At 42.7% G+C, this 26,634-nt stretch overlaps 1 protein-coding gene across 3 annotated transcripts in view; it reads right to left on the bottom strand.

Moving 5' to 3' along the window:
- The window catches only part of SUSD6 (sushi domain containing 6), an 88,288-nt gene that overhangs the window by 38,516 nt on the left and 23,138 nt on the right, over nucleotides 1-26,634 (bottom strand). For 2 of the 3 annotated variants that reach the window (XM_065636193.1, XM_065636195.1), the window contains 2 exons: nucleotides 12,049-12,236; nucleotides 7,135-7,164 (listed from right to left, as the gene is read on the bottom strand). In XM_065636193.1, coding sequence (XP_065492265.1) covers nucleotides 7,135-7,164; nucleotides 12,049-12,169 — 151 coding nt within the window. In that variant the 5' untranslated portion in view covers nucleotides 12,170-12,236. Of the gene's footprint in view, nucleotides 1-7,134; nucleotides 7,165-12,048; nucleotides 12,237-26,461; nucleotides 26,535-26,634 lie in introns of all 3 variants that reach the window. The other variant, XM_065636194.1, reaches the window with a different exon arrangement.

Genomic DNA, 26,634 nt, shown 5'->3' with positions numbered 1-26,634 from the left:
AATCCACTTTTTGAAATGCTAATGTCATTACAACCATAGCACCAGAAGACAAGCGGTGGGGCCTGGGTGACAGAGCCTCGGCTGTGCCCTTACACAGATTATTTAAACTGGGCCTTTTGTAACTCTCCCCCGCAAAGCTCCCTGCCCGGCATCATGCTTGACAGGAGCTGCAGCTGCCATCCAACCCTCGCGAGGAGCAGGGGTGGAAAGATCAAGCTGATGAATTCATGCATGAGGGGTGGGGGCCCAGGGCGCAGCAGCCGTATGTTGGGGCCTTGTGTTCTCTAAACACACATGCGAGGACAAAGATGAGCTCAGGGAAGATGTGAAAAAAGGAAAAAGGTCCCCGACTGCTCTCTTGCTACTGCTAAACAATTGCATGACGTTAAAAATCGTTACAGCTGGTCATTAGACTAGGCATAACAGATATTGGTATAGGAGAGCAGGGCTCAAAGACACTAATCAACATAATTACATCTCCTTACAGCCCCAGGGAAGAACCTCTCCCAAGAAGAAAGCTACTCCAAAGGGATGGAGAACAGTCACATTCCCTGCAAAAGCAACTGAAATAGTTGCTGTGGGGAGATCAGAGACCCGACCAGGCACCACAAGTTTGATCCTGCCACCATGTGATATGTAACAAATGATAGATCGTTACCAGAGGGCTTTTTATTTTTGTTTTCAATTTAGCATTCAGTTTTCATCGACTCAAATACCAGTCAGGGAATGACCAGGGAAAACCTACTTCAAGTATTGATTGTTTTAAATGCTATAGAATTTTCTGCAAAAAAGTTTCGTACAGCTTACCATTTCCTACCATCTCCCAGAAAGCCTCCCACTGCAGAAGAAAAGGGAGATCATCACCACAATGGCTGAGAAGTAAAATTAAACTAAGTTTTATACCAGGTAAAATACAGGTTAACTGTAAAGCTACGCTGTTCACCATTCACAAACTGCTGCATTTACAGTGACTCCCACTTCACTATGAGATTAGGTGAAGCTACTCTAACATGGCAGAAATAACATGAGAGCCCCAAATCCCTCTACCAGAAAGGAAAGGAGAACAATTTCATCTTGAAAAGTTCAACCATCTCACTGCTGCTTAGGTGTTTGAACTCCTACCTATAGAGAAGTACCTCTGCACATAATGAGGAGGCCAGCATCTGTCACCACAGAAAGAAGGAAGGTGACAGACCGCTTTGGAAAGGGAGACGCATTTGGTTTCATTTGTGCAGGGTGCACGCTGGCAAGCAGCTTTGAAATGCTGCCAAACCCAGCTCATTTTAAAATGAAAAACACAAAAGCTTCGGTTCTGCAGACACCCTCCCTTGATGCTACTAACTAACTAATGTCAGGGGAAAAATTTCCTCCATTTAAAGCAGCTAATTAAGTTAAGAGTTCAGCGGATGGAAACAGACTTAGTGATGGATGCTTCTCTGCTGTCAGAGGATGCAGAACAGACATCCATTTTCATCCTCTCAAATCGCTCCATGGTACCTGACACAGCCAAGCATGAAACACTCCTGACCTGCCTCAGACAAATGGCAGGTGGCCAGAGGTATGTGGTAAGTAGTTAAGTCTTTGCTCACTCTGACTGTAGTCAGAGAAAGAATCTCCTCATAACACCCCTAATTAGCAAATTCCACCAGTCTCTCAGTTTTATTGACAGCAAAAATCAAGGATGCTAAAAGCGGCCTTACTTACGTACTGGATGATAGGTTGCAATGTCCCCTTTTCCCCATGCAATCATACCACTGCCCACGCTAAGACTCGACTCTAACATGGAAACAGTTCAAGACTGGAAAAAGTTGGTTGCAGTGGGACCAAACATGACCAAGGCAACACTGACAGGGGTTAAAAAAAAAAAGTGTATATATATATATAAAAAATATAGAATATATATATATATTAAAAAAACCCCAGTGCTCTGGAAAGGTGCTCCAGCTCTGAGGCATCCCCACAGCTGGAGGCACATGCCAAGAGGCTGTCAGTTCTCCAGCCTGCTAAGAGGAGGCAGAACTTGCACAGGGCCTGACCTCTTCCAGCAGTGCATCCACACTGAACTTCAAGTGTGCTCACCCACCACAGGCATGGCCTTATGCCAGCAGCTATCTGGCCACCATTGCATGCACCTCTTTCCCCCATGGCAGGGGTGTGCCAACAGGGCCTGACTACCAGTCTTGTCGTCGGCCTCAGACCAAACTTGCCAACTATTTGTTTCACTATCACTTCAGTGACACAAAATTGAACAAGGATCCTGCACCAACAGAGAGCTCAGTTCTTCAAGCGCTGTACATTTCCCCCAACTATTCTAAAAGTGGAGTCTAGCTTACTAAATGCCATGGAGGAAACAGCTGCTGTCAAAGCAGAAACTGTCACATTAAAGATAACATTTAAGTATTTGAGAAGTAAATGCAAATAAAGAGATTAAAAGTGGGAAGACCTGAATGTTAAAATTATGCTAGCTCAAGGACATCACATTTTGTTATCACGGCTAGACTAATTTCTGCTTTGGGCTACTGTCAATAACATTTGCAACAAGACTAGCTTGTTGGGAAAGACAAAGAAGTGGAGCACTAAAAGAATATAATTGGAAAACCAAACTTGCCATTTTCATGGATTTCACTAAGACTTGCACTCAAAGGCAAACTCATCGCAACTTGTGACCATGTTCAGATTTTTCAGCTTACATATCAAAATTGAATAGTTTCCTCAGTTGAAAGAAAAGTGACAGTAAAACCTAAATACTCAAATGATAAAGCCTTTCTCTTTTCTCAGCATCTTATAACCTCAGTCAATTACAACCGAGGAAGTGTTTACGATGAATCCTGGAGGTTGTTCTCCAGGAGCATTCAAAGGTTACTTTTGCTAGGGAAAGCAAAACCAGCAACAGAATGGACGAAGTACAAGCTTTAGGATAATACAAAGCATTATAGTTATGGTCCTTTGCCTGCGCTAAAGAGAAGATGTGCTGCAGCATGATGCATGGCTCAGCACAGCTCTGACAGCATGGGTCCTTTTTGAGAAGCATGTCAGCAGGCCTAAACTTGAACTACTGGAGATAGCTTACACAGCAGGCACATCTCCAGGACTCCGAGTTTCAAAGTTAGCTGGCTCTGAAGGTAGGAGTGGATTGGACAAGAGGAAACAACATTAAAAACCTGCACTTCTCTCCTCCCAGACAGGGTTAAATCCACAGCTGTGGGGTTTGTATGACACACCAGAAGCACATTCTTAAAGGCCTCTGCAGTATCAGGTAAGTCTCCTTGTGATAAATCTCCAGGATGCTGGTGGTCCAGCACAGAGGCAGTACCAGAAGTCCCTAACCCACTCTGATATAACTTTGTTCCACACACACAGTGACACACAGACCCCACCTGGAAAGCATCACCATCAGCAGGGAGTGTTACCTTGGTGTTAACACGGATACAGGGTCTAGCAGCTTTAACAGGTTTATCTTGTCTACAGGAAGAGTTTCTCTACAGTGGGTATAGCAGCCAAACAAATGTAGGATTGGGCAGAAGAACAAAGCAGCTTTTAACTATAAAACTGAACACAAACAAAGAAAAGCAGAACTTTCTGAAAAAGTCACGGATATTTCTCTAAACATGGCAGCAACTTCCACTTGAAACTCCTCCCTATATCCTGTTGCACACACTGTTGCTATATGGCCTTTCACAGTTTCTCTCCCTGCCAGATCCCCAGCAATGACATTAGAGCAGACACAGCCAGTGCTCCAACAACTGGCATCTCCATCCTGCTCTGCTCCTGCCGTGGGGAGATTCCTGCCTTGAAGCTTCAGTCCCTGGCAGTGCACACACTTTGTAACCCTGAAGTTCTTAAACTCTCTGTCAGTGTCTCATTAGTCACTCCTGTTGCATATAGAAAAGCCTCAGAGCCTGATGTTGTAAGGGCATATCCTGCATCCTCCTGCATTAAGACACTCTTACCTAACCATAAAAAAAAAAAAATACAGACACACATATATACACATATATATTTCTACTAGAGTCCTCCCTCCCAAGGCCACGCTATTCTCAACCATTGTAATCTGCTTGCATAAGTAAAACACCACCTTCTTTCAGGACTTACACTACTTAACCACCAACCCACTAATTGGCTTTTTAAACCACCACAATCTTTTTCACAACTTCACCTGTGGAAACCTTCACCTTCCTGTTTTGCTGCACTCCTCTGTCCATTTCATCTCCTTCCTAGAATCTTACTCTCCCCTGATCCTTATTCACCTTCAATCTATTCCACCACCTTCCTACAAATCTCCATTTGCTTCTAGTCCTCTTCTATGCCTGAAGAGTCATTTCCTTCCAAATATTCTAGTTCTACCTAAACCAGAAACACTTCACCTGTTGTTTCAGCAGCTGACATCTCTGCTGAAAAAGAAGCAGAAGAAAATGCAAAATTGCCTAAACAACAAAATTGGCAAGATCACAAAACAGTTTTATTCTCTTTCTTTATGGATAGTTTTATGGGTGCCTTAGGGTATGTCTGACACAAAACTTATTATAAACCATGTTGGTCTTATGACATAGAAAATATTCCTTCAAGCCAGAGAAGCAGAAGCCACCTCTGGCTTTCTAGTATGACCCTGCATGTGTCAGGCCTCCCATGTTTCTTCCCTATCTATGGGTTGAAAACTCATAACACAACATCCACCAGCGAGGCAACATTTCAGACATGCTTCTCCCTTTATTGACAAAGTAAAAAATATCTCGAAAGCAGCAGCAATGTTTCTTTCTGCTCTCAAACAAGAAATATGTTCCCCATTTAATTAAGTGGCTAGACGTAAAATGCTGAGGCCACAGGACTTAAAGATGCTATTTTGTTACCCTACTGTTCAATTCTTTGGCTTTTGCTTCCCCTGAAAGGCTCCTTACCATGCCAAACACATAAATACACTTATCCTTTCATTCATGGCATTTGCCCTTCAGAAAAGGAACACATCTTCATCCAGCACCAGCCAGGCCAAGGTACACGAGCAGTGAGGGAACATCCCCACAACCTCTTGAGATGAGGCAGTCTTCCCAGCACTGGAACTCCAAAAGTTCCCCTCCTCCTTCCATAATAAAAGGATCACTGTACTAGGCTGGGCCAAAAAGCTCATTTTTTTCTCCAACAGGTTAGCAACAAGACCCCTCTAGCCTAATCTACCTAGAACATCTTATAACTCATCTAAGCAGCCCCATACCTAAGGGGTTACTTCAAATCCCTTCAACAACATCTGGAATCATGCAATTTGACAGCCCTCCAACTCCAGTACAACACTTGGCAAAAAGCAGAGCCTCAGGGGAATTCCTGCTTGCAGAGGAAGATAACACTCTCCAGAGGTTTCAGTTCACTAATAGGAAAATGTTTTTTTAGCTGCAGATCAGTGCACACAGATAAGGAGGTACAACCCCTTGAGACAATGCCATAATCCTGTCACTGGGTTCCAATTACTCTCATGAAGATACAAGCATTTTTGAGCTTGCTGTTCAAGTGCCTTCAGCACCTTACCTTCACTCTTGACCATCTGCAGCTTGTTACCAGCAGTATTTTACCAATCCTGATTCTAGATACAGATTGCTGGGTTTAACACAGGGCCTTGACAGATTCAGCCACAAAAACTGAAGATCCAACAGCCTACGGCTACCCACCCTGCCCTACCACTTGTTTGCCACTCATCACTCATGTAAGCATAGAGGAATGTATCTACTCCACAGCTTTACCTACCACACACCAGCTATTCCAGCAGTATTTGCAGTAACAGCCCAGGCTGAAATTTGCCACAGTTCCAGAGTGAATTTACTTCTTCTTCTGCCATCCCTGCTCCAGAGTCAGTAAGAGCTGGCAGCATAAACAGGAGGTGGTAAATCCTTGTGGCAGAAGGTGACAGCAAGCAGACTTTTTTCTGTCCCACTGTCAGGACTTTTCCCATGACACTAGGAACAATCCCAAACTCTTCCCAAACAATTGGCTCCAGTAGACAGAGACGATGGACTCAGTGAGAGAAGGAAGCTGCATAAGAAGACAGACAAGTCTATCTTCAACGTAGCGGGCTGCGGTCATCAAGGGACACCAGGATGGTGATGAGTCAGAACCTGGACTGAGGTTCACAAACACCTTCTCTTGAGGAAGAATCCATGCCATTCAGTGCCCCTCCTGCTTCACTCTGCAATGAAGCTCCTACCAGTTTCCATCTTTCTCATTCTAGCCCAAGAAGCTAAGGTGAGTTGGACCAGAAAACTCTTGAGTTACTTCCTAAATCATCTTATTTTTCTGCTAGCAACCATGGCCAAGAACTGCAAGCCCCTTAATACTAGGTGTGTCTTGCCAGGAATAAAATTCTGGCATTGGATTAAAAATCCGGGATTCAGAGGATTCCATTAGCACTTCTCCTGTCTCCTACTCTCTGAAGACCAAAATTTGGTAGGTGGTACAATTCCCCTTCCACACCTTTAAATAATTCATTAGGAATTTATTCCCCTCGGACTCTATTCCTGTATTCAATTTTTTTTTTGGAAGAGAAGGGAAAGTTCAAACTGAACAGATCAAATTTCAGAGTTCAATAAAGATTTACATAAAAATTTTATACATTTAGAACATATACAGAAGACAAATATGCTTCCCAGTATCTCCCAAAGTTACATACATCCATAACATACACACAGGAACTATTTCAGACTTTTTCCAAGCACAGGAAATGAAAAGCAGGAGTATCCAATGGAAGATATCCAGTTTCATGCTCTGTGATGTTCACTTTTCTTGATTAAAGGAAACAAAAGGGGTGTTTGCCCCAGCTTGTCCTCTCTGTCCTCTGTATCCTGTCAGCCTCTCAAAACTCCCACAAGCAGCCTCTCTGCGTTTTAATGAGATATTATATTTGGGTTTTCTTGAGTTATTTGCAGTTAAATGCTATAGAAGGCACGGGGATCTCTTCAAACACAGTGACACATATGAAGTTGACCACCCTCTCTCCAACTGAGGGCAGTCATCTTTCCCAAATACAAGGGACAAAAATGAGAATGGGGCATAGAGATGTATCTCAGCCTATCCAACACAACAAAAGTATAACATTAACCAGTAAAATATCACACTCATTTATCATAGCAAAGCAGTGAATATAAGTCTACTTACATGCAGGTCCTTTGGATTTGCTGGGAAAACCTAGGACAGACAAAAGCAAAATTCAGGGTTACTATTATGTTTCCTTTAATTCATCCTTCAACCATTAGAACTGGTTAAAATTAAATAAGTTTTGTGGCTTCCTAAGATTCCTATAACTCCCTTCAAGCCAGCTGCTTAAATAACACTACCTGTATCAGTGTAGTAATAGTGTGAATTTTATTATTTGAATATTCTAATTCTGGGTCCATCTGCCTCTGCTTCTTAGCCACCTTTACAGCCTGGCCATTATTCTGCAGCTCCTCACCATGTTGCTCCATACCACTCTGCTCTCACTAAGCTCTCCAAAGGGACTAGAAAGAGGAACTGCACGTCAAACTTGCTCCCCCTCCTCTCCATGGAGAACTACACGCTTCTTTGGGCTGACTCTGAAATTTCTCCAAATGCACACTTACATGAAGGATGCAGGCTACAATCAAGATCCTCTACTCATGTGCAACACCTCCCCCCATTTCTGTCTGGCCATCCAGTGTTATAGTGTCCTTGTTTTCATGACCATGGAATTCATCTCTAGCTGTATAAATGCTTTCCTTTCAGCTGCATAATTAGAGACAAAGGAAACCTCTGCTTTGCATAGATTCCCAAAGAATAGAAACAAGTCTGAATCTGCTCAATGACTGGAGTGCGCTCTAACAAGCTGTTCTGTGCAATGCAAACAAATACCAGCAGTATCCAAGAGCTTCTGTGCAGAATAACCTTGGCACTGAAAAGACCTTAGAACAACAAGCAGCAGATTGGCTGCGTTTGCATCACAGACAATACACAGGAATGAAGTCGTTTCAGTTTATTTGAGCTCAATTTATCACTTTAATGGCAATCCCAAAAAATAAAGAGCTAGCTTTATAGCAGTTCACATGTGATCAGTCAACACAAAAAAAAAAAAAAAAAAAAAAAATCAGGCTGTGTCTAAATCTAAATGAACTTGGATTCATTGAGCCTGCATTATTATTATTTTTAAAGGTTAATATTTAAAATCTCTTCTTTATGTCTATTGATATTTGCTTAATTCAGGATGTTTAATACTTTTACCAACACCTCTACTTGTATTTCCCAGGATCAGGTCAAGCTTTTATCAATAATGAAAGGCCCAGCCTATGTTTTGGTAGGTTTCTGGCAGAGCTGGTTATGAATCCAAGAGATATTACAACATTTGCAATATAAATGATAGGAAGCTTTCAAAGTATTTTAGAGACTACATGTTAAAACTTAATGAACTTATTCTGTTCCACTGTCATCCTTCCAAAAATAGCCCAACCAGCCAGGCGGACCATTGCGAATGAGATATAAACACAAGGCCTTTGAGAGCTTGGGAATAACCTTAAGGGCCAAAGATGGGAGGGAGAAAAAAATAGTAGTAATAATAATAATAAAAAATAAAATTAAAAAAAAAAAAATCACAGCAACGAAGAAAGAGTGGAGAAGACTCATCTACAGAAAAGCAGACAAAATGATTGCTATTAGTCCTCTCCAACTCTTCAAAAATTCCCCATATCTGGGGTGCTTAGTAGAGAGATGTTATCTACATTCCAGATGAACCCTCAAAGAAAACAGAAGAGACAGATGAGAACTAAGACTCAGCATTTCAGATCCTTATTTTCCAAGTCTCTTTGCCTGCTCATTCCTTCATTGTTTTCCCCAACTAATCCCAGAGAACTTGCCAGACAGGAAAAAAGGCACAACAGTGAGAGAGATCAAAAAAATATTTCTAAACAGCACCGAAGTTTCCATAAATCCTCCTCTTCTGACATCGCTTCATTGCTTGCCCATCACCAAATGTTGCATTTGTTTTGTGTTAAAATATGTGCAGCGGCTATTTTTATATTCCCATGAAAATCTTTGTGTGAAAAAGGAGCAGTTTACCTAAATTCTGCAAGTGTGCTTAGAGGCTAAGCAACTTATACTCATCTCACAGCACTCCGGCATATTTGGATAGATTGCTTGAGATAAAGTGCTGAAGATTTTTCTAAAAAATCTATACATAAATAAAAACAATTTATTACCAGAGGACAGACCAGATGCTTGCTGACTGGAAATGAGTCTGCTGTCTAAATAAACACATGGCAAAGAGAACGCATTCCTGCCGAGAACATGAATATCTCTCTAAGCCTCCTGAACTCAAGCAATAGAATTTCTAAACAGCAAAATTATTGCAATACAATATACATCATATGGTTTTAAACACAGGAATCACAAGCTCTGCTTTTTCACTCAGAGCTGAGCCAGCCATTGTGGCCATGCTTGTCTGTCTTTATGAGAACATTCTTCAGCTTTTGTAGCAATTGTGAACATGTCACATTGGTCCTGCATTCAAGATAAGCATTGTCACCAAGAGATTTAATACAGTCTCTTGTTTCATGTTAACATCGCTTTGCTCTGCCTCCTTGGAACAATTTTGCTATGTAAACTAATAAAGTGAGGGTGGTAGGGTGGCTGGAGGACAAAGATGAGGGAAAGATGATTTTTTGAGCGCCTCGTCAGTATTCTTTTGTTTCTCCATCTGGCGCTCTGCTTCTTGGCTGGCTTGCTCATTAATGTTACTCATGGCTGGCGTGCTGCTGCAGGTGCAGTTCTCCGGGACTATGACACATTACCAAGCACCACCATCCCTCCCTCCCAGAAGCTGGGCTGCTACCTCCCTGTCTCAGAAAACCTGCACATGGAAGCGCTCCTCAGCGAGCCCTCTCCCTCCCCCAGGATTTTTTTCCCTTGCAAGTCTCACCCTGCGCTATGATCTTGGGCTCCCCTCCACATGCACTCACTTTCCCACTTCCCCTGCAGGAAATGGTTCATGCCAGGCCACTATAATCCTATTTAGCTGATGATCTGCCCTGATCAGTTTACCACAGCTGGTTTCAGATCCTGAAGCAAAAGGAACACGGAAAGGGAAACAATGCAGAACCACTCTCAGGTCTTCTGACATTTTTAATTACTACTTTCGTTAGTGAGACTGGATGCCTCAAAAATTATATTAGAAAGGTTTGCCATGTTGTGGCTGCCTTTCCCCATCCAGCAGCCCTGTGCAGCACAAGGTATTTGCATACTGATTACAGACTCAATGGAAGGTGCCGCAGTGTGTAATGGGGGTTTCAGATGGGGATGGTACACTCCAGCCCCAGGCAGGGAGGCATATCTGACAAGCCTACATCTGAAATGAGGCAGTGACATTATCACCAATAACAGCAAGACTAGAAAAAACACAGATAGACCAGATCCAAAAAGACCTTGTCCCTTTCCCACTCACACTATCCATTCTTGCCAGTTTGTCGTTCTCTTGTGTGTCACCCCACCCCTCATTACCTACAAAGCCAAAATCAGGACAGGAAGACATACAAGTCTGGGATACCTGATTTCAGCAGCCTCTCTCAACTCAAAGAGCCAGAAATACTAAAAGGAGATCAACTCCTCCTCCAGCAGTTTCCAGCACCAGCAGAGGTTTCCACATAGGATCACCTCAGCTTTGAGTGCATTTGACAATTAACATTTATTCTGCTCTACCACACAGAGGCCAATTTGAGCTTCACTGATGTTGAGCAGTGGTCGTGGGACATTTTCAGGTGCCATGATACATCAAATAAATAGGACTTTTTAGAGTTATGTCGAGAACTGAGGTTTTGTTTTCAAAGGCAAGCTATTGTCCTATGTTGCAACTGCTGCTAAAGTCAAGTCTACATGCTTTTTTGGGACTAACCTCTTTCAAAGTTTTGCGGAAGAGCACACAAAGTTATTCCTTCCATCCCATGCCACTTATGATCAGGCATCTCCCACAGACAAAAACTACATCATGGCTGGTCTGAGAGAAAAGACATAGAATCATAGAATCATTTCAGTTGGAAGAGACCCTCAGGATCATCAAGTCCAACCATAACCTAACTCTAGCATTAAACCACGTCCCTAAGGACTTTGTCTAAACGCCTTTTAAACACCTCCAGGGATGGTGACTCCACCGCTTCCCTGGGCAGCCTGTTCTAATGCCTTTCTGTGAAAAATTTTTTCCTAATACTCCATCTGAACCTTCCCTGGTGCAACTTGAGGCCATTTCCCCTTGTCCTATCACTTGCTACTTCGGAGAAGAGACCAACGCCCTCCACGCTACAATCTTCTTTCAGATAGTTGTAGACAGCAATAAGGACTCCCCTCAGTCTCCTTATTTCAGGGTACACTGGGTAAATAAGCATATACTTCACATCAGGTACTACCTTGTGACTATCCAGTACATTTTCTTCTTTCACTCACTTCTAAAAGGCAGATCCCCTCATCTCTACTGAGATTTTATATCTCATACCATTGCACTGCTATTTACATTATTCACAAAGCTTGTCCATCAGATGAACATCAAGAAATTAGAAAGGGGAGAGGGGAAAAACTCAAGCTGCAAAGAGGATCTAAAAGAGGGGTGCCGTTAGGTATCAGAACATAGTACACAAGGAAACAGTGAACAGATTCATCAGCTGTGCAAAGAGCTGAAAACAGCCCATGCTTCCAAAACTGCTTCACATGAGCAGTTGTTACAGGGCATACAGATAAGAGTGTCTACATTAAAATCTCACTCAACCAAAATGTGGTCCATGCTCTTGAAACAATCCAAGTGCCCCCAGCAGTAGTGAAGGGATTAGAATGGAGAGGGGAAACGCAGGGGCAATCAAAATGATACAGTAAAGGACAAGCACCTATTTACTAATACGCAAGACTCATTCCGTTTAGACACTGCCCTCTGCTTAACAAGTAGCGACAGAGTTTTTCCTGTGAGTACTGGAAGATGTGTACAAATGCATCAGTCATCACCAGCTTCTCCATAAAAATATAAAGCCACCTCCATACTTATATATATCTCCCCCTCCTTGCAGCATATGCAAAAGCTTCACTTACCTGAGGCCTGTGCTTCTAAGATAAAGGTACCAAAGATAACTAGCAGAAGAAATAACCCATGGCTAGTCAAGGCAAGAGACGATCCTGTGTTGCTCTTTGGTGCTACCATTCCATGGCACATCTTTTACCCACCAAAGTTTCTTTTTAAAAAATTCCCAAAAGATCTGGTTGGTCAGAAGCACCTCGGTCTACAAAAACAAAAAGAAAGGAACAGTAAGTCTTGAGCCAAATATGGACAACATGTGGGGAGGGGAGGAAAAGGGGAAATTCAGAAACACAGAAGAGCAACCTTTTGAATGTTCTAGCATTTAGGAATCTTACCAAGTATTCATAGTTCACAAGGTAACAGGAGCAGAAAAAGCAATCTTCCCCATAGGAAATACAAAAAGGAGCTGCATTATAGAGACAACAGAACTTTTCGCCCACTCTCTAATATTTCAGGTGTGAAGACTGCCTAGCTTACAGTTAATTTTAGCTTTTCCTTTCAAGACAACGCCAGAGGATAGAGCATCTGGAGAATTTGTTTCAAAAGAACTTCAAGAGAGCCAGCCTTCCTATACTCCCACCACCTTTCAGAAGGTCTCCAAGACACAGCAGACTATACTAGACAGCTAGGATAAATAAATCAAATGCTTCTTCAGCCACCTGGAAAGGCACAACAAACCTGACAGCCAGCTGGCAGGCAGGAAAACACACGCTTATGAGGAGGAATGTAAAACAGCTTGCAAACCTCAGGTATAATGTTCTGACAGTACAGAGTATAGCAATTAAAATTGCAGGATGTGACACTGCTCATACCTGAGGACTGAGGGATTCAGCCATAGCCTATCAGACACTGTCACAGCAAAACCAGACTTGTACACAAACACACAAAGCGCAGTTGAGAAATCAAGAAAGCACAAAGTTGAACTCCTATTTTTAATGAAGGAAAAAGACCTGGCAGAATACATGTCCCACCAACCTAGTATGGTTTTAGCCTTCAAGAACTCCAGTGGCAACTTTGGACCTGGATGGCTAACAATGTCATGCGTGACTTTGATGCTCGTGACAGAAAGTTGGAACTAAAAATCTGTGTGTACTGGTTTTATGAAGAAGGAAGGAGAAAACTGGCATAAAGATAACTGAGTAAGTGATGGAGTAAACCAAAACAAAACCCAAAAAACCACACCAAACCACACACTCAACAAAACCCAAAAAACAACCAACCAAATAAAACACAGAGACACATTTCAACACTAATACCATGCTATTCCTTACATAAACATCTAAAGTTCTTAGGGAAAACAAAATTGCAAAAATTTATGTTTCTTTACACTTGACCACAGGAATACTTTTAATTTTGAGGGAAATCCCATTTAGCCACAGCTGCTTCAGTTAAATGATATTGATAATGCGGGAGGATTTTTTTTTTCTTTTAGTCCAAGTTTCCCATAGAAATTCAAAATTGCCGGATAACTCCAAACAAATTTAAGAAGTGCAGAGGTGGGCATTGTACTCTTTCATGTGAGAACAGATGGGAAACCTGGGTTAGTACTCCTACTACTGGGGAAGGCAGTATGACTTCCAGATTAAGCACTTCTGAGATGAAGTCACCATGACAGAACTGAATTCTGCGTTTCTCTGATCAAATAGCCACAACTCACATTTCCAATTACTCGGACAAAAAAGAAGCTGCATTACGAGAGGGAACGTGTAGATTTGTCACTGAACCTAGAAGACACCCTAGTGAAAAGGGGGTTTCCCTTAGTTCCATGTCACTACTTTGCTCATGTTTACTTCACAAAAGGGCTCTCTCTAAAATTTGCATCCTTCAAGACAATTAGTCTCTACCAAAGAAGAACTCTTTGTCTGCATACACCCCCGCCTTGAAATGTCATTTCAAGATGACATTTCAACTGCCATGTGGCAAATCTGGAGCTGATTCTACAATAAACTCTGTGTTTACCCCTTTTGTTTCTTGCTTCATTTGGAGAAGAATGGACAGAAATGAAGCTATCCCATTCCATGTCTGTAGCACAGTTTATAGATTTTTCATGTCCTCTGCAGACAAGGAGCTAATGCTTTGTTCACCAAACCCCTACCATGCAGAAAGGAATAAGGATGCTGCCACTCACCTGCTAGAATTTCTTCAACAACAATTAAGACCATGGAACGAAAAAATACTCCTCTCTGAAGAAAGCCAAGCCAGCTAGTCTGTACATCTACCTGCTCCTCTCAAGTCTGATCACCTACATGGATTTTAAGTTCATACTCAATCGGAAGAGGCCAGCATCTGGCCTGTACGCCAGGCCGACAGCTGGCTGCTTTCTTCTACAAGTCACTGCTCTACACCAAATTACAGCTCTGACAAAGCAATGCACCACATTCAGCAAATGGCCCTTCTGATTAGATCAAGACAGGTCTGTCTTCCCCATTCCAATTTAATGAAGCCTCATTAGTCTTACAAACTCTACAAGTCTTGCCAAGGTGTCTTTAAAGGTGGCCTTCCCTGCCCTTGGAATGGAATGGTGCTTTTCAGGTGACATAGCAGCAGCCAGAAGAGGTAGGGAAGAGGGTATGCAATTATCACAGAATTTGCTGAGCTGCCTGAGGTGTTCGAGCTTGCCCCAGAGGCATTTTCCTCTCCCAAAGACTGCATGGGGGAGCCAGCAGTCCAATTCTGGTCTCTGACCAACCAAGTTAGAAATGCCTAAACTAATAATATCTTCTAGGGGAATTAATTATTGCTTATTCTTGATTCACTAATAGATTGCTCTAAAGCACAGCACTGTTTCTCTCCTTTCTTCTAAATTCGGGCACAGTTTCCCCATCTCTTTTCTGCTACCACGTCACTTGAGTCCCGGGTTATCAGGGATCCTGTTGTCAGAGGCACAGGGCTGCCCCACAAGGAATGCTGTAAATTACTGTAGGCATAGCAGCAGCAACATACCACTACGCTGATTTAGTTCAGTGTGAGACTTGAAGGATACACAAAGGCAGCAAAACCATTTAGTGGAAGATAGCATCAATAAACCCCTCAGAATTGTTAGGAGACAATGGGCAAAAGGTACTGTCTGCAAGGATCCTCCCTCAGGCTTCAGACAAGTTACAAAACTTGTTCCCAGCCTTGACTTTTGCTTGGCAAAATTAAAAGATGAAAGAGATTCCAGCTAGATAAAGAGGTATCCTTTCTTCCCAGACAGAGTTGGTTCGTTAGGAAGCTATTTAGACAGACATTCAATTCTCTGAAAGTTGCCTGTTGTTTTAGCACATTCCTTATACCTACAGCTCAGGGAGAAGCAGCTTTCATAACAACTCTTCAGGCCTCCACCTCCAGAAGTTAACTGGAGTGCACTGCAGAGCACACACGTTCGTCAGGGACATACTCCCAGCTTAACAATTCATGGGTTCAGTGAACCAAAGCAAGTCCTTCTTTGCACACAGCATAAAGGAACAGGCTGGTTTCTTTAATGGATCCTAGAAACAATGAGGCAGAAGCCAACAGTAGCACAAGTATACGGAGCGAGGACACTACAAACCTGTTTCACATGCCACAGGCTAAGCTGAAGGGTTATAGGATGATTAAACAGATATGTTTTCTAAGATAATATTTAGTATAGTCAGCAGTTCTCATCAATACAATAAGGAGGTGAGAGGAGATTCTTCTCTGTTAACAGTATGCCAAGTCAAAGGACATTCCTTCTTTTTAATGTGCACTTTGAAAAACACCTACTAAATATGGGTGAGAAAATAAACCATCCTCTATGGCCACAAAGCCAATAACCACACACCCTCTCAGGGAACGCTATGAACAAGGGGAAAAGCACTCATTGCTCCCAGGTAACAGTCACCTCCAGCTCTTTCTTTCCTTGAAGTCTTGTCATCAAGCAACCTTCCCAGTGATGCTTCAGCATTAGTCCCCCTCGCTGCCTGGCCAGCCCTGCTCACACAATGAGCTGTGGTTCGCTTCCACGTGAGCCCCCTGAAGCAGGCACCAGCTTCCACTGAAACCACGCAGGCCAGACTTTCCACTCACCCTTAAACCACGATCAGCCCTTTCCAAACATGACGCACTTAAACATGGCAGGAGCTTTTCTAAGCTAAGCTGTTTGGGGACCTCTGCCATTTATCTTCTAGACCTTCAGAAGCTGCCAACTCATATCTTTCAATCCAAGACCCCTTCATAAGCATGCATACATTTTCCCCAGATTATGACTAGTTTTCTTATTTTACCCCATTTTGTCACAGAAGGACTCCAAGGTCCCAATGGAAGAGTGTTCTTTGGAAGGCCATATGCTCAGGACATGAAAGAGAACCAGATTTGGTTAGCTTTGGTGCACCAAGAACATGGGATGACAGGGGGGAGGACGGGACAGTCTGAAGCTCTCCAGTTGCTCAAGATGCCTGGCACAGCTATGTCCTGTGTGAGCCTTGCTGGAAAACAGGTCTTCAACCTGGATTATTCACAGTTTGTTTAGGGAAGTGTTCAGTATGTTTGCAATGCTACTGGTTTGCTTTTAAATGCCATACTTGAAACTTGCCGAAAATTAGTATCCACACACATATAAAAAAATTTTTTTAAAAATTCTGTTTCATCCACATAGTTTTCCTCTCACAGAATAATACTCAGAAATTCTTTGCTATCTCTTGAAGGCACCCAGCAAAGATCTTGGCAGTGGGATGAGCAATGGGTGTGCACAGCACACCCTGTGAAAGGCCAAGCACAAGGATTGTTCTCACCTCAGGGTCATGCTGCAGGCGGAACCTAATGTGAGCAGTGTGGTTCAGAGGATTTAACCTTCACCATTAGTTCCTGGTTTTGTAATATCCTTATTTTGTCTGCTTTGTAATGCGCAGTCAAGCTTTAAAACAAAAAACTCATCCTCTTGGTTGTTTAATAAGAAAAATTACAGAAAAATCAAGCTCAAGTGCCAACAGAGGAAAGAAATCCCTAATTCTACTTACTTTCTGTAGCTCAGCCAGTTTAATTGAAAGCTTTTAGAAATACAATTGCATTTTTAACATTTTAGGATAACTTCACAGTTCAATTAAAATGTTCAGTAAAACTAGACACAAAGGAAAAAAAAAGCTTTCAAAATTACCTGCAGGCAGTTTAGAAAAATCTTAATCATCTGACTTTTCAGCACAGCCAACTCTCAATTATCTAGGATAATTGGAAAAGGTGGAAGAGAGGAAATAAGAAAAACCAAACAACCCGTGTAACACTTCCCCCCGACACACACATACAGAGTAACCAGAGGATTTAGAACACATGTGTTTGGTAGCTTAATTTTGCAGCTTTATCTTTGAAATATAAAACAGCAGATTTCTGCACAGCATAAAGCAGAGGGCTGAACTGCACATATCCCCTGCTACAGGGAAGAGTCACTAGGGCAGACCGAGCTGCTTATTCCAGACACTGGAATCAGCACACATCCTCCTGCAAACCCAGACCCAATTTCAACCTGTAGTGGGACCTGAGTTGTTGGGTTTCCTTCCTCATTCCCCAACTGTGCCACGGGGTTTCACCTATGACCTGTAAATTCAGCTGTTACTTTCATGTAAATATCTTGTTTCAGCTTTCACCTCCACTCTCTCAAGCAGGTTTCTAAAACACCAATACAACTGTTGGTGATGCAGAACTTCCGTTTTCAAGAGGGAATATTAGAGTTTGCTCAGAGAAGCTGGCTGGACAGGCTAAATTCTGAATTTCCATTTTAATCTCTGATAAATGGCATGTGCTTAATTCTTCACAGCCCCACTAAGGCGCACTTAAGGCTTTACGACAGGAAACTGGATTTTTCACTACTCGATAACCAATCCCTTACAACTAGGAAAGTGACACCAAAATTCCTACCCCAAGTGAATAAATCTGCAAGATTCACCATTCACCAATGCGCATAGCTTGTTCCCCAGCCTCCTCCTCCTCCTATCACAGTTCAACGTCCTGTTTGCATCTTGATCATGCTTTTGCACACCCCTCCCCTGCTTGCCTCTTTATCTCACTTGACATTCCTCATCTTGAGGTTAGCTGAGCATATTCTCCTGTGGGCTAAACGCAGGGATCACTTCCTTCCTCCATCTCTTTCCATCCCATGCTAGCAGCTCGGCATAAACCTTTGTAAATGAGCTTCTTCCCTGCTGCAGTCCAAAGAGAAATGAACAGCAGGCTCAAAGATATTCCTGAGTGGATCAAACAAACCACAACTCCAATAGTCCCCTTAGAGGTGAAGAACAAGGAAGGGATAGACTTTTCAAGGTATGCAAAGAAGAGGTACAAGGTTACCAAGGGGAGAAAGGAGTGGTGTTCAGTACCCTTCAATGGCCATTGCATGATGGAAGCTCTGAAGTCAGTTGTGGATTAATCCCAAATGGTTTACCACTCCTCAGGCCAGTGTGATGCACAGGGCAATTTTTAAGCATAACAAGGACCCCAAGACACTGCTGCTCAAGATGCCTTGCTTGCCAGCTTCCTCTGTTCCTAATTATCCAGCCAAAGAAAATGAACAAGAAAAGAGGCCTAGAGCTTCTTTAAAAAATACTTGTGCGCATCTAGGAAGCACCAGAAAGAAAACGATCCCTCACATCCCAACACCTGACCCCCAGCAATTTTATATGCAGTATCCTCTTGACAGAACCAAAAGATGTATGCAGGTGTTTTGAAGACATTTTTTATGGATGATGAATTCATTTGGCATAAGTCACCCAAGCAAGAGGCTTCTGGATCCCTCGAGGAAACCAGAGCAAGCAAATTTTCACTGTACACTTTAAAAGTTCGTTGCTACATTGTCAGTCATAGTTCACAGATTTGCGTCTCCTACGGTCTAAACCATCCTTTTGCACGGTATATTAAAGATTTAAGAACTAAACAGCCAGCCACACTGGTCTTCTAAATCAATCTGTGCACTGTTGCAGCAAATTCCATCTTCCCAAGAAGACATCAGAGTAGACATGGAACATCTCCCTCAGACATGGAACTGCAGAGGACAAACTGCTGGCAAGGTGCTCTGATACATCAACATGCAATAACATTGTTTCACATCACAGCCTTTAAGCCACGAAATGTTTCCTGTTCCATGGACTTGCTGTCCCATCCTGTGACACAGTGAAGCAGACACCACTAGCAGAGCTTCCTCTAGGATCTGAGTTTCATTCTTGCAAATATCACTCTCATACTTTTAGAAGCAGAGACAAATAGTTAGAAACAGTCTCAGTCTTGTGAAGATCCTTTCCCATTTCCAAGTACTGTAGTTGTCATGCCAGGTCTGACAGTCACAGAAGATTTGAATTTTATGACAAAAAAAAAAAATCATCCAATTCTCCTTGCTTTGGTAAGTCTGAGAGAAAGCCCGAGATACCATTAGCTTCCCGAATTTTAAGTTTCCTTGAAAGTCACAAAATTTCACCAGAAACTTTTCAAAACAGAAAACTTGGGAGGAGAACGATAAGAGATAAAAATCCAATTCTCATTCCGAATAAGGAAGGAGAAGCTGGTTATGAGCAGGCATTGAACTTCCAGGGAACAGCAGGAAGGAAAAGCAGGGCCGTGGAGGGCCAGGGTGGAGAGTTAGACAGGTTAATGCACACAACTCCAATGTATCGCAGATGTCTGTGCTATTACAAAAATGCTTATAGCAATGCGGTCACATCACCAGTGAATGAAGAGAAACCAGTTATTAAAAAAGTGTTGGGTCTGCTTTAAGGATTTTTTTTTTAAGCATACTAGCATCTATGCAATCTATAGGAGAAAGTAGAGACTGTGAGATAGTGGAGAATACGTCTCACATGCAATCTTTCCCAGGTTTTGTTTCGTTAATACATCTTTATTTGGAAAAGCATTCCCTTTGGAAACTACTCTTTCAGCATTTTCCCCCTGCCACACTGCACTAGAAAGGCTAGGTTTCATACTTTCAGCTTTAATCAGTACAACAGCACATTTACAGAGGACCATATGCACAAAATGTTCCAGAACGCTTTCCAAAAATAATAAGTCCTAAAAAAGAAAACTCACAGTAAACTGAAATGGCTTCAGGGAAGGAGAATAAAGAAAAGCCATGCAAAGGCAGAACCTCTTGAAACCACATACAAGCTTGAAATGTTACTTTCAGTAAGGATGGGGTTCTCAAGGCAGCAGGGAATTGATAAATTCACTGGTACATCCAGAACGCTTTTCTCATTTATGCAGCTGTATTAATTGTTTCAGGGAATTCACCACACAACCCATGTACAGTAAAGACTTATTTTATAATCCCTTACTACTAGAATGTGCTTCTCCTCATCCTTACCACTTGTGCTTTCTTTTCAACTGATGTGGCTAAAAGCATCAATCTGCTACACACACAGCTGCAATACCACCAGGCTGCACAGCCATTTGAAGATGACACCCATTTGGGAAATCTTTTTCCTATCAAAGCCCTCTATATATATAAACTTCAGTGAACCAGTCTGACATTTAAATAAGGAACTATACTAGAAGATGGAGTGACTTATGTTTATTCTGTAAAGCACAGCTGCAAGACACAACTTAAGTTTAGAGGCTGCTATCCCAGATATGAAAACATCCAGTCACCCACTTACAAGGGATGATGACAATCTCTGTGCAGTGCTTATTATTTGTATCACAGTTTCTTTACAAAGTTTCCCACGATAGACATGTTGTAATATCAGAATCTTGCAGGCTAACAAATTTTCAATGTTTGGATGCCTGTCAGCACAAGGGTCTTCTCAAAGATAAACACAAAACCTCTGAGAAATAAGGCTGCCTGTTAAGTCCTCCAAAAACTTCATCTTCCAACAACCTAGTATACTATCATCGAACAACTGAGAGTTAAAAAGCACAGTTTCAGATTCTGGTTCTGATTTCAAGACAGAATTTGGCATTCTAACACAGGACTGCTTCTCAATAAGGCAGGGTAAAGAGAAGTAGGCCTTCAAAAGGTCTCAGTACCATGGCTCAGCTTTGTATCTATTATCTCACTATTTCACTTTTTCTTTTTTAGTAGCAGAAAAGTCATTAGATGTTTCCTATTGCTTTTCCTATTTAGGATGCACTGTGCAAACATCACAGATATCCATATATTGCCACAAACCCTCACTGTGGCAGCGATCGATCAGAGAGGCATCGGGCATATTTAACTTCAGAGAGCCCAGCCACACCACTCTTGCCAGCATACCATTGAAAAAAGGAAAATTCAAATTTTATGTTGGCATTCAAACCCGTTGCAACTTAAAGCCTAGGATGACTAGCATAATGCCTGCATGCACACCTGCTCCTGTGCGGTCAAGGGCGGCTGCAGAAGGTGGCCCAGGCAGGCTCCCGGGCTGGGAACCCTCACAAGCAGCAGACACACCAGCATCCGCACCAATACTCAACCTGAAGCTTTCAGACCCTAGGCAAAGTGCCATAAATTAATCTCAAAAGTCAATACTTGAGGGCTGAGAAAAGAGGGGGTGGGAAATAGAATCCTAACAGCTTCCTTTCTCTTAAATCACTCTCACAATTACCAGCTCACAAAGAGCACACATCACTAGGCAGAAGACCCCCACAGCCTTTTCTCTCTAACTGGCTTCCCTCAATGGGCTATGCTTAATTCGATTTTTTAACAAGGGATCAGTTGTAATTATATTCTGATTTGAGGAGCACAAGCTAGGAGGATCAAGCCAGAGAGGCACTCCAAGAAGGATCGCTGCTCATTACTTGTCATGGGTGGACAGACACACACACAGCATGGAGGCCAAGCACTCTAAGAAAAATCCCAGGACAGGTCCACTTCTAATAGGGTGGCAAACCAGCTTCCGGAGACCTACAGCCACCATTCCAGGGTTGCATGTTAAAGATTTCCACAATTACACTGAAATGGGAGAAAAGCAGCATGCCAGGGAGAAGAGCAGACTAGTAAGAGTCTGCAGGATAAAATCTGTCATAAATAAATCCTATAATTCACATCTCAATTGAAGGTCAATTTGAATCTTCAACTTTTCCTTCACTTGACTCAGTGACATTTACACTTTACAAAGCATGCCTATTTGTGAAAGAAAAAAAAAAAGTATTAAAAAAAGAAATCTTTATGGATAGTTTGCTGAAATGAGGACAGCCCAGAGGTGGGACCCAGGATGCTCTGACCTGCAGCACCAAGGAGGGGGAGCACAGCCACAGCCTCCTGCACCCATCCCACAGCACCGGCCCTGCAGGTTTCACAGGGATTGCTGTTCCTCCACTCCCCAAGGAGGAGCCCCTGCCGAGCTGCTACAGAACAGAAACTCAAAGCAATCGTTGGGCAAAGGGTCTTGAGGCAGCCAAGGAGCACTGCCTGGTAGTAACTGTTCACTCAGCAGCTCCCAGTGCTCTGTTTATATAGCGGCAATGGTTCCTCAGCTTTTACTGACCCATAATTTAGTATGCCACTTGTACAACAGCACTGCTCCTTTGCAGAGCTGGCCAGGGCTGAGGTCTGTCCCTCCATCATCTGAGCGCTAATGGACTTGTGCTGCTACTTTGCATGAAGGGTGACCAGACACCCCCATGCTGCTGTTCCCACTCCCAGTTTGCAGCTAACTATCTCCTCCACAATACTGATGCAACTTGTAGGAGGTTTTGGGGGAAACTGGGTTCTTGCACTAACACAGCTCTGGAGCCAGTGGAAGCAGCAGCTGGGGAGAGGTAAGAAACTCCCACCTCAGTTTTGCTGCTTAAATCTGTAATTTGTGGAACCACTGACTTAAGCAAGTAGCCTGTACTACGTGCTGGGCCAAGTAACTGCACAGGTTTCTTGCTCCTAAAATCGGCTCAGTCTTCAATCCACATTAAAATGTGGCAGAACTAATTTACTATGCATAAATTTGCTCTAGACCTAAACCCTCTCTCTAAATCAGGGCTCCGAGCAGCCTGGTTTCCATGTAGATTAAAAACCAGAAAGCTGTGTGAGAGTGCTCCACAATAGCCAAAGGCAACAAAGGCTTGCCTAGTTAGAGGAAGTCAAATGAAATTGAAGTCAAAGAGGGGAAAAAGTTGTACAAAGCAGGACAGCAGAAGTCAGCAACTTGCTCTGGCATTAAATCTGAGTTTCATGCAACAGTGAGAAAAGCTACAAAGTGCTGTGGCACAGAGGCAAGAATCACACACCTGCCAATGCTAGGGCAAAAGGAGATACACACGGAAGTCAGAGGATACAGGTTATTTAACCTTCTGCCTCACACCTTGGCTTTTTCACTAGACCACCCAGAACCGCATAAGCGCAGCTTTGTCCAGTCTGCCTCAAAACTCCAGTGAAGCCCCTCCCAGAGATCATATTCCCTCTGAACACTCACATGTGCAAAGACAAGCCCCAGATAAAGCGGCAGGCAATGCTCTTTACCACTGGGACCAGAAGCTAGAGCAAAGTATCCTGCCCATGACCTGGGCAGCTCCCTCCCTGAAAGCAAGACTTACTGCCTGCTGTCCCTCAGCCAAGCACATGGTTCCCAGGTGCTGCCTCTCTCCTTGTTCTAGTCATAGTCCTCCACCCCCTGCATGGGCCAGCTACCAGGCAAGCATCCATGAAACATAAGCAAGAAGAGGAAAAGAGTATAGAGTGTTCATTGGATTTCTGCATGTTGTTACTTCTCCAGCACACTTATATTCAAATGTCAACAGGCTGAGCATATGAGCACAAAGGACGCTGCTCCAGACACCTCTTCCCCACACTCATCTTGCACACAGAGCTAAGAAGTGGAAGATCCTTCTCCATTCCCTCTAAAAGGAACATTTTAGAGCAGGCACATTTAACTCTTCATTATCAGCAGAGTAGGAAACAACTTTGTCAAGCCACTAGCAGCTAAGTGAATAACATCCACGTGGGAAACAGGTCACTCTCTGCTTTGCTTGGGGTTTTGATGGGCCTCCAAGCATCCTGCACAAGTACATGCAAGCCATCAAATTATCAGACTACTTGGCAGGAAAAAAACGTTATACCACAGAATTCCCAGTGATCTCTACTCAGCCCCATGGGAAAAGCACAGCAACTCCAGCTTCCTTTAAAGGAAGACTGATTACATTTTTTTTTTCCCCAGACATTTTTCAAATAAATACGAAGGTCCTGCTACAGCGTAATCCTCAAGCAATTTCCTGTCTCTGGAGACAAGGTTCCCTCAGAGAGAATTGATTAAATAAAGGTTATTAGAATTAGTATAAAGCAAGCTAGTTTAAAAGTCACTCACTTCATGTCTTTACCTGCAACATAATGATCCAAGCAGCAGCACAAAGCCATCAGCTACAAGAGCTTACAAGATAGCAAAATTAATATGCAAAACCCGCCAAACTGCGAGACAAAGATTTAAAATGTCTTTCAACAGCAGATGATTTTCATTTTCATTTAATTTATTTTCAAGTGAGCTTCTCAAAGGGAATTCACCCAATCCCTTTATTACTGTACTCTTAAGATTAAATGTTTTCCCCATTTTGTCAATCTGACATGCGATTTAGTCTTTCAAGAGTCAGCAGTCATCCTCACCAAAGCTCCTTTTTCCTTTGCAGTGTAAGTCTTTGCTGCAAAACAACAGGCAAAATCCATTCGCTCCATCTTTCAATGTTACCAGTTTCCTCTTCCTCTAAGGCCAAACATTTTATATAAAAACCCTAACAGAGACACAAGTGTTATTATAGTTCTGATGAACGCTCCATGTGTGTGGAAGGAAGCAAATAGCCTGACATCAGTATCAGAAACTTGCTCAACAATTCTCTGGCATCTCTCAAACATCTAATAGGAAGTAACAGTAGAGCAACGGTTAAAAAGAAACAGAACCACCACTTAAAATAAGGCATGCTTCACAAATAAGAAAGCCTGTATGTTGCAGAAAGGTCTAAACATCAGACTGGCACCTGTCTCATACACACAGGTTAACTGAGCTTCTTATTCTTACCCACAAAAAAAAAAAAAGCCACGAACACCACACAACAACGTTATGCATAGTTTCCAGAAAGAGTTCCTGCATAGGAACTCACAAATAACTTTTTTTAAAGCTAACCTCACTTATTTTCACTAAATGCAGAGAGAGAAAAACAGATGTCATCTGTACCTCCACCTATAAAGTTCAGGGAAAGATTGTATTGTAAACGTCATGTACAGCAGCAGTATCCAGAGAAGTTGGTGGTCTGTCATTTGCAACTTCCCAGCTTCCATCAGCATCTTTTAAAAGGCCACTTACAAGCTTCATTTTGTGAAAAGACAAGCCTCCACCTGCTTTTATACACATTCTAGTTCACCTAAAACTGCTTTTCTGGATGAGCTAAACATGACATTTAACAGACGAAAGCAACAGTTGGCTCTGGACAACAAACTATCTTCTTTGTCTCCCTTTGCACTCTAAGATTTACCCTCCTCATGAAGCAGACTCACTGTTTCAGATGCAGAGGGAAGTGGGGGGAGAACAAAGAGAAGCCTGCATTGTGGAAAATAAATAGCTCCATTAAGGCTCAACAGGATGCTCTAAGGCACATTTTGAGGAAACCACTCTCCTTAGCTCATACTACATAGCACAATAGCTATCAGTAGCCCTTTCTCCAACAGCCACATCCCCCTTCCTGGCCTCTAGCAACCGTCCCGCAGCTCCCACCTTTCTCTCCAGCAGCCCCGCCACCTCCCGTCACCATCTGCAAGAGTATAGCTGCTGGGAATCACTGCAAAGGCTTTTCACACCACCTCTGCAAATGGAAAGAAATCCCAGTTAAACGCTATTACCAGCCCCCTGGAAAGGCAGGACCACCTGCTGGGGAGGACAGAGCCCAACAACTTACTTCTGAGTGACCACGGTTAAGTTTCATCATCTCTGCCAAGTACGGCCATGCTTTATTTACAAAGGCATCAATAGTCTTCACTAGTTCCTTGCAAACAAACCAAATCTGAGGCAGCTAATTATATTTAGGGTACATTTGGAACAGGTGCAACAGGGCAGGCGTCTCAGTTCTTTGAAGAAGCATTCACATCCAGAAATCTTTATTTCTGACCAAAGAAAGCTGTTGGGTTTTGTCACTAGATCAACAGTAAGTTTCAATCTCAGAACTCTGCATTACATGACATAAAAAATAATTCTTCTTCAGAGACAAAGTCTCTCAGGAGGGAGGCCTCTGTAGAATTGACAGGTACACCCTCAAGATCACCATTGTCAAGGGAACACTAAACTATTCCTTGCAAACACTGCAGGTACTGCCACCTGCAAGGAGACAGGCAGAGCAGGTGATGATCTGCACTGTCAGCAGTTGCAAGATATACAGCCTTAAAATGTTGCTTGCTTTCCTTTATGAGAAAATAAGCTTGACCATCAGACTCCTGATCTGATGAGAATGAAGAAATGCAGAAAGAGGAAAGAATCGGCCTTTGTGAGGGCCACATCATTTCAGAGCACATTTATGTTTAACACCCACTGCACATTCCTGAGAACAGCAGGCTACAGAGCTCACCTACAAACCAATCACCAACAGATGATGACGTGCAGAGGGATCCCAGTTCACTTCTTCAAGTGTTCACCCAGGCCTACACACAAAATGCAAAACACTTGAGACTGGTGAATTAAGACCTATGCTATTATAGTAATGTGAAAGACATTGTAATACAAGAAAGATGCACAATGTAT

This window comes from Caloenas nicobarica, chromosome 5 (assembly GCF_036013445.1).
Source record: "Caloenas nicobarica isolate bCalNic1 chromosome 5, bCalNic1.hap1, whole genome shotgun sequence".
Lineage (NCBI taxonomy): Eukaryota > Metazoa > Chordata > Aves > Columbiformes > Columbidae > Caloenas > Caloenas nicobarica.
The sequence above is the reverse complement of the archived record's forward strand: the minus strand, read 5'-3'. Positions and strand labels throughout refer to the sequence as shown.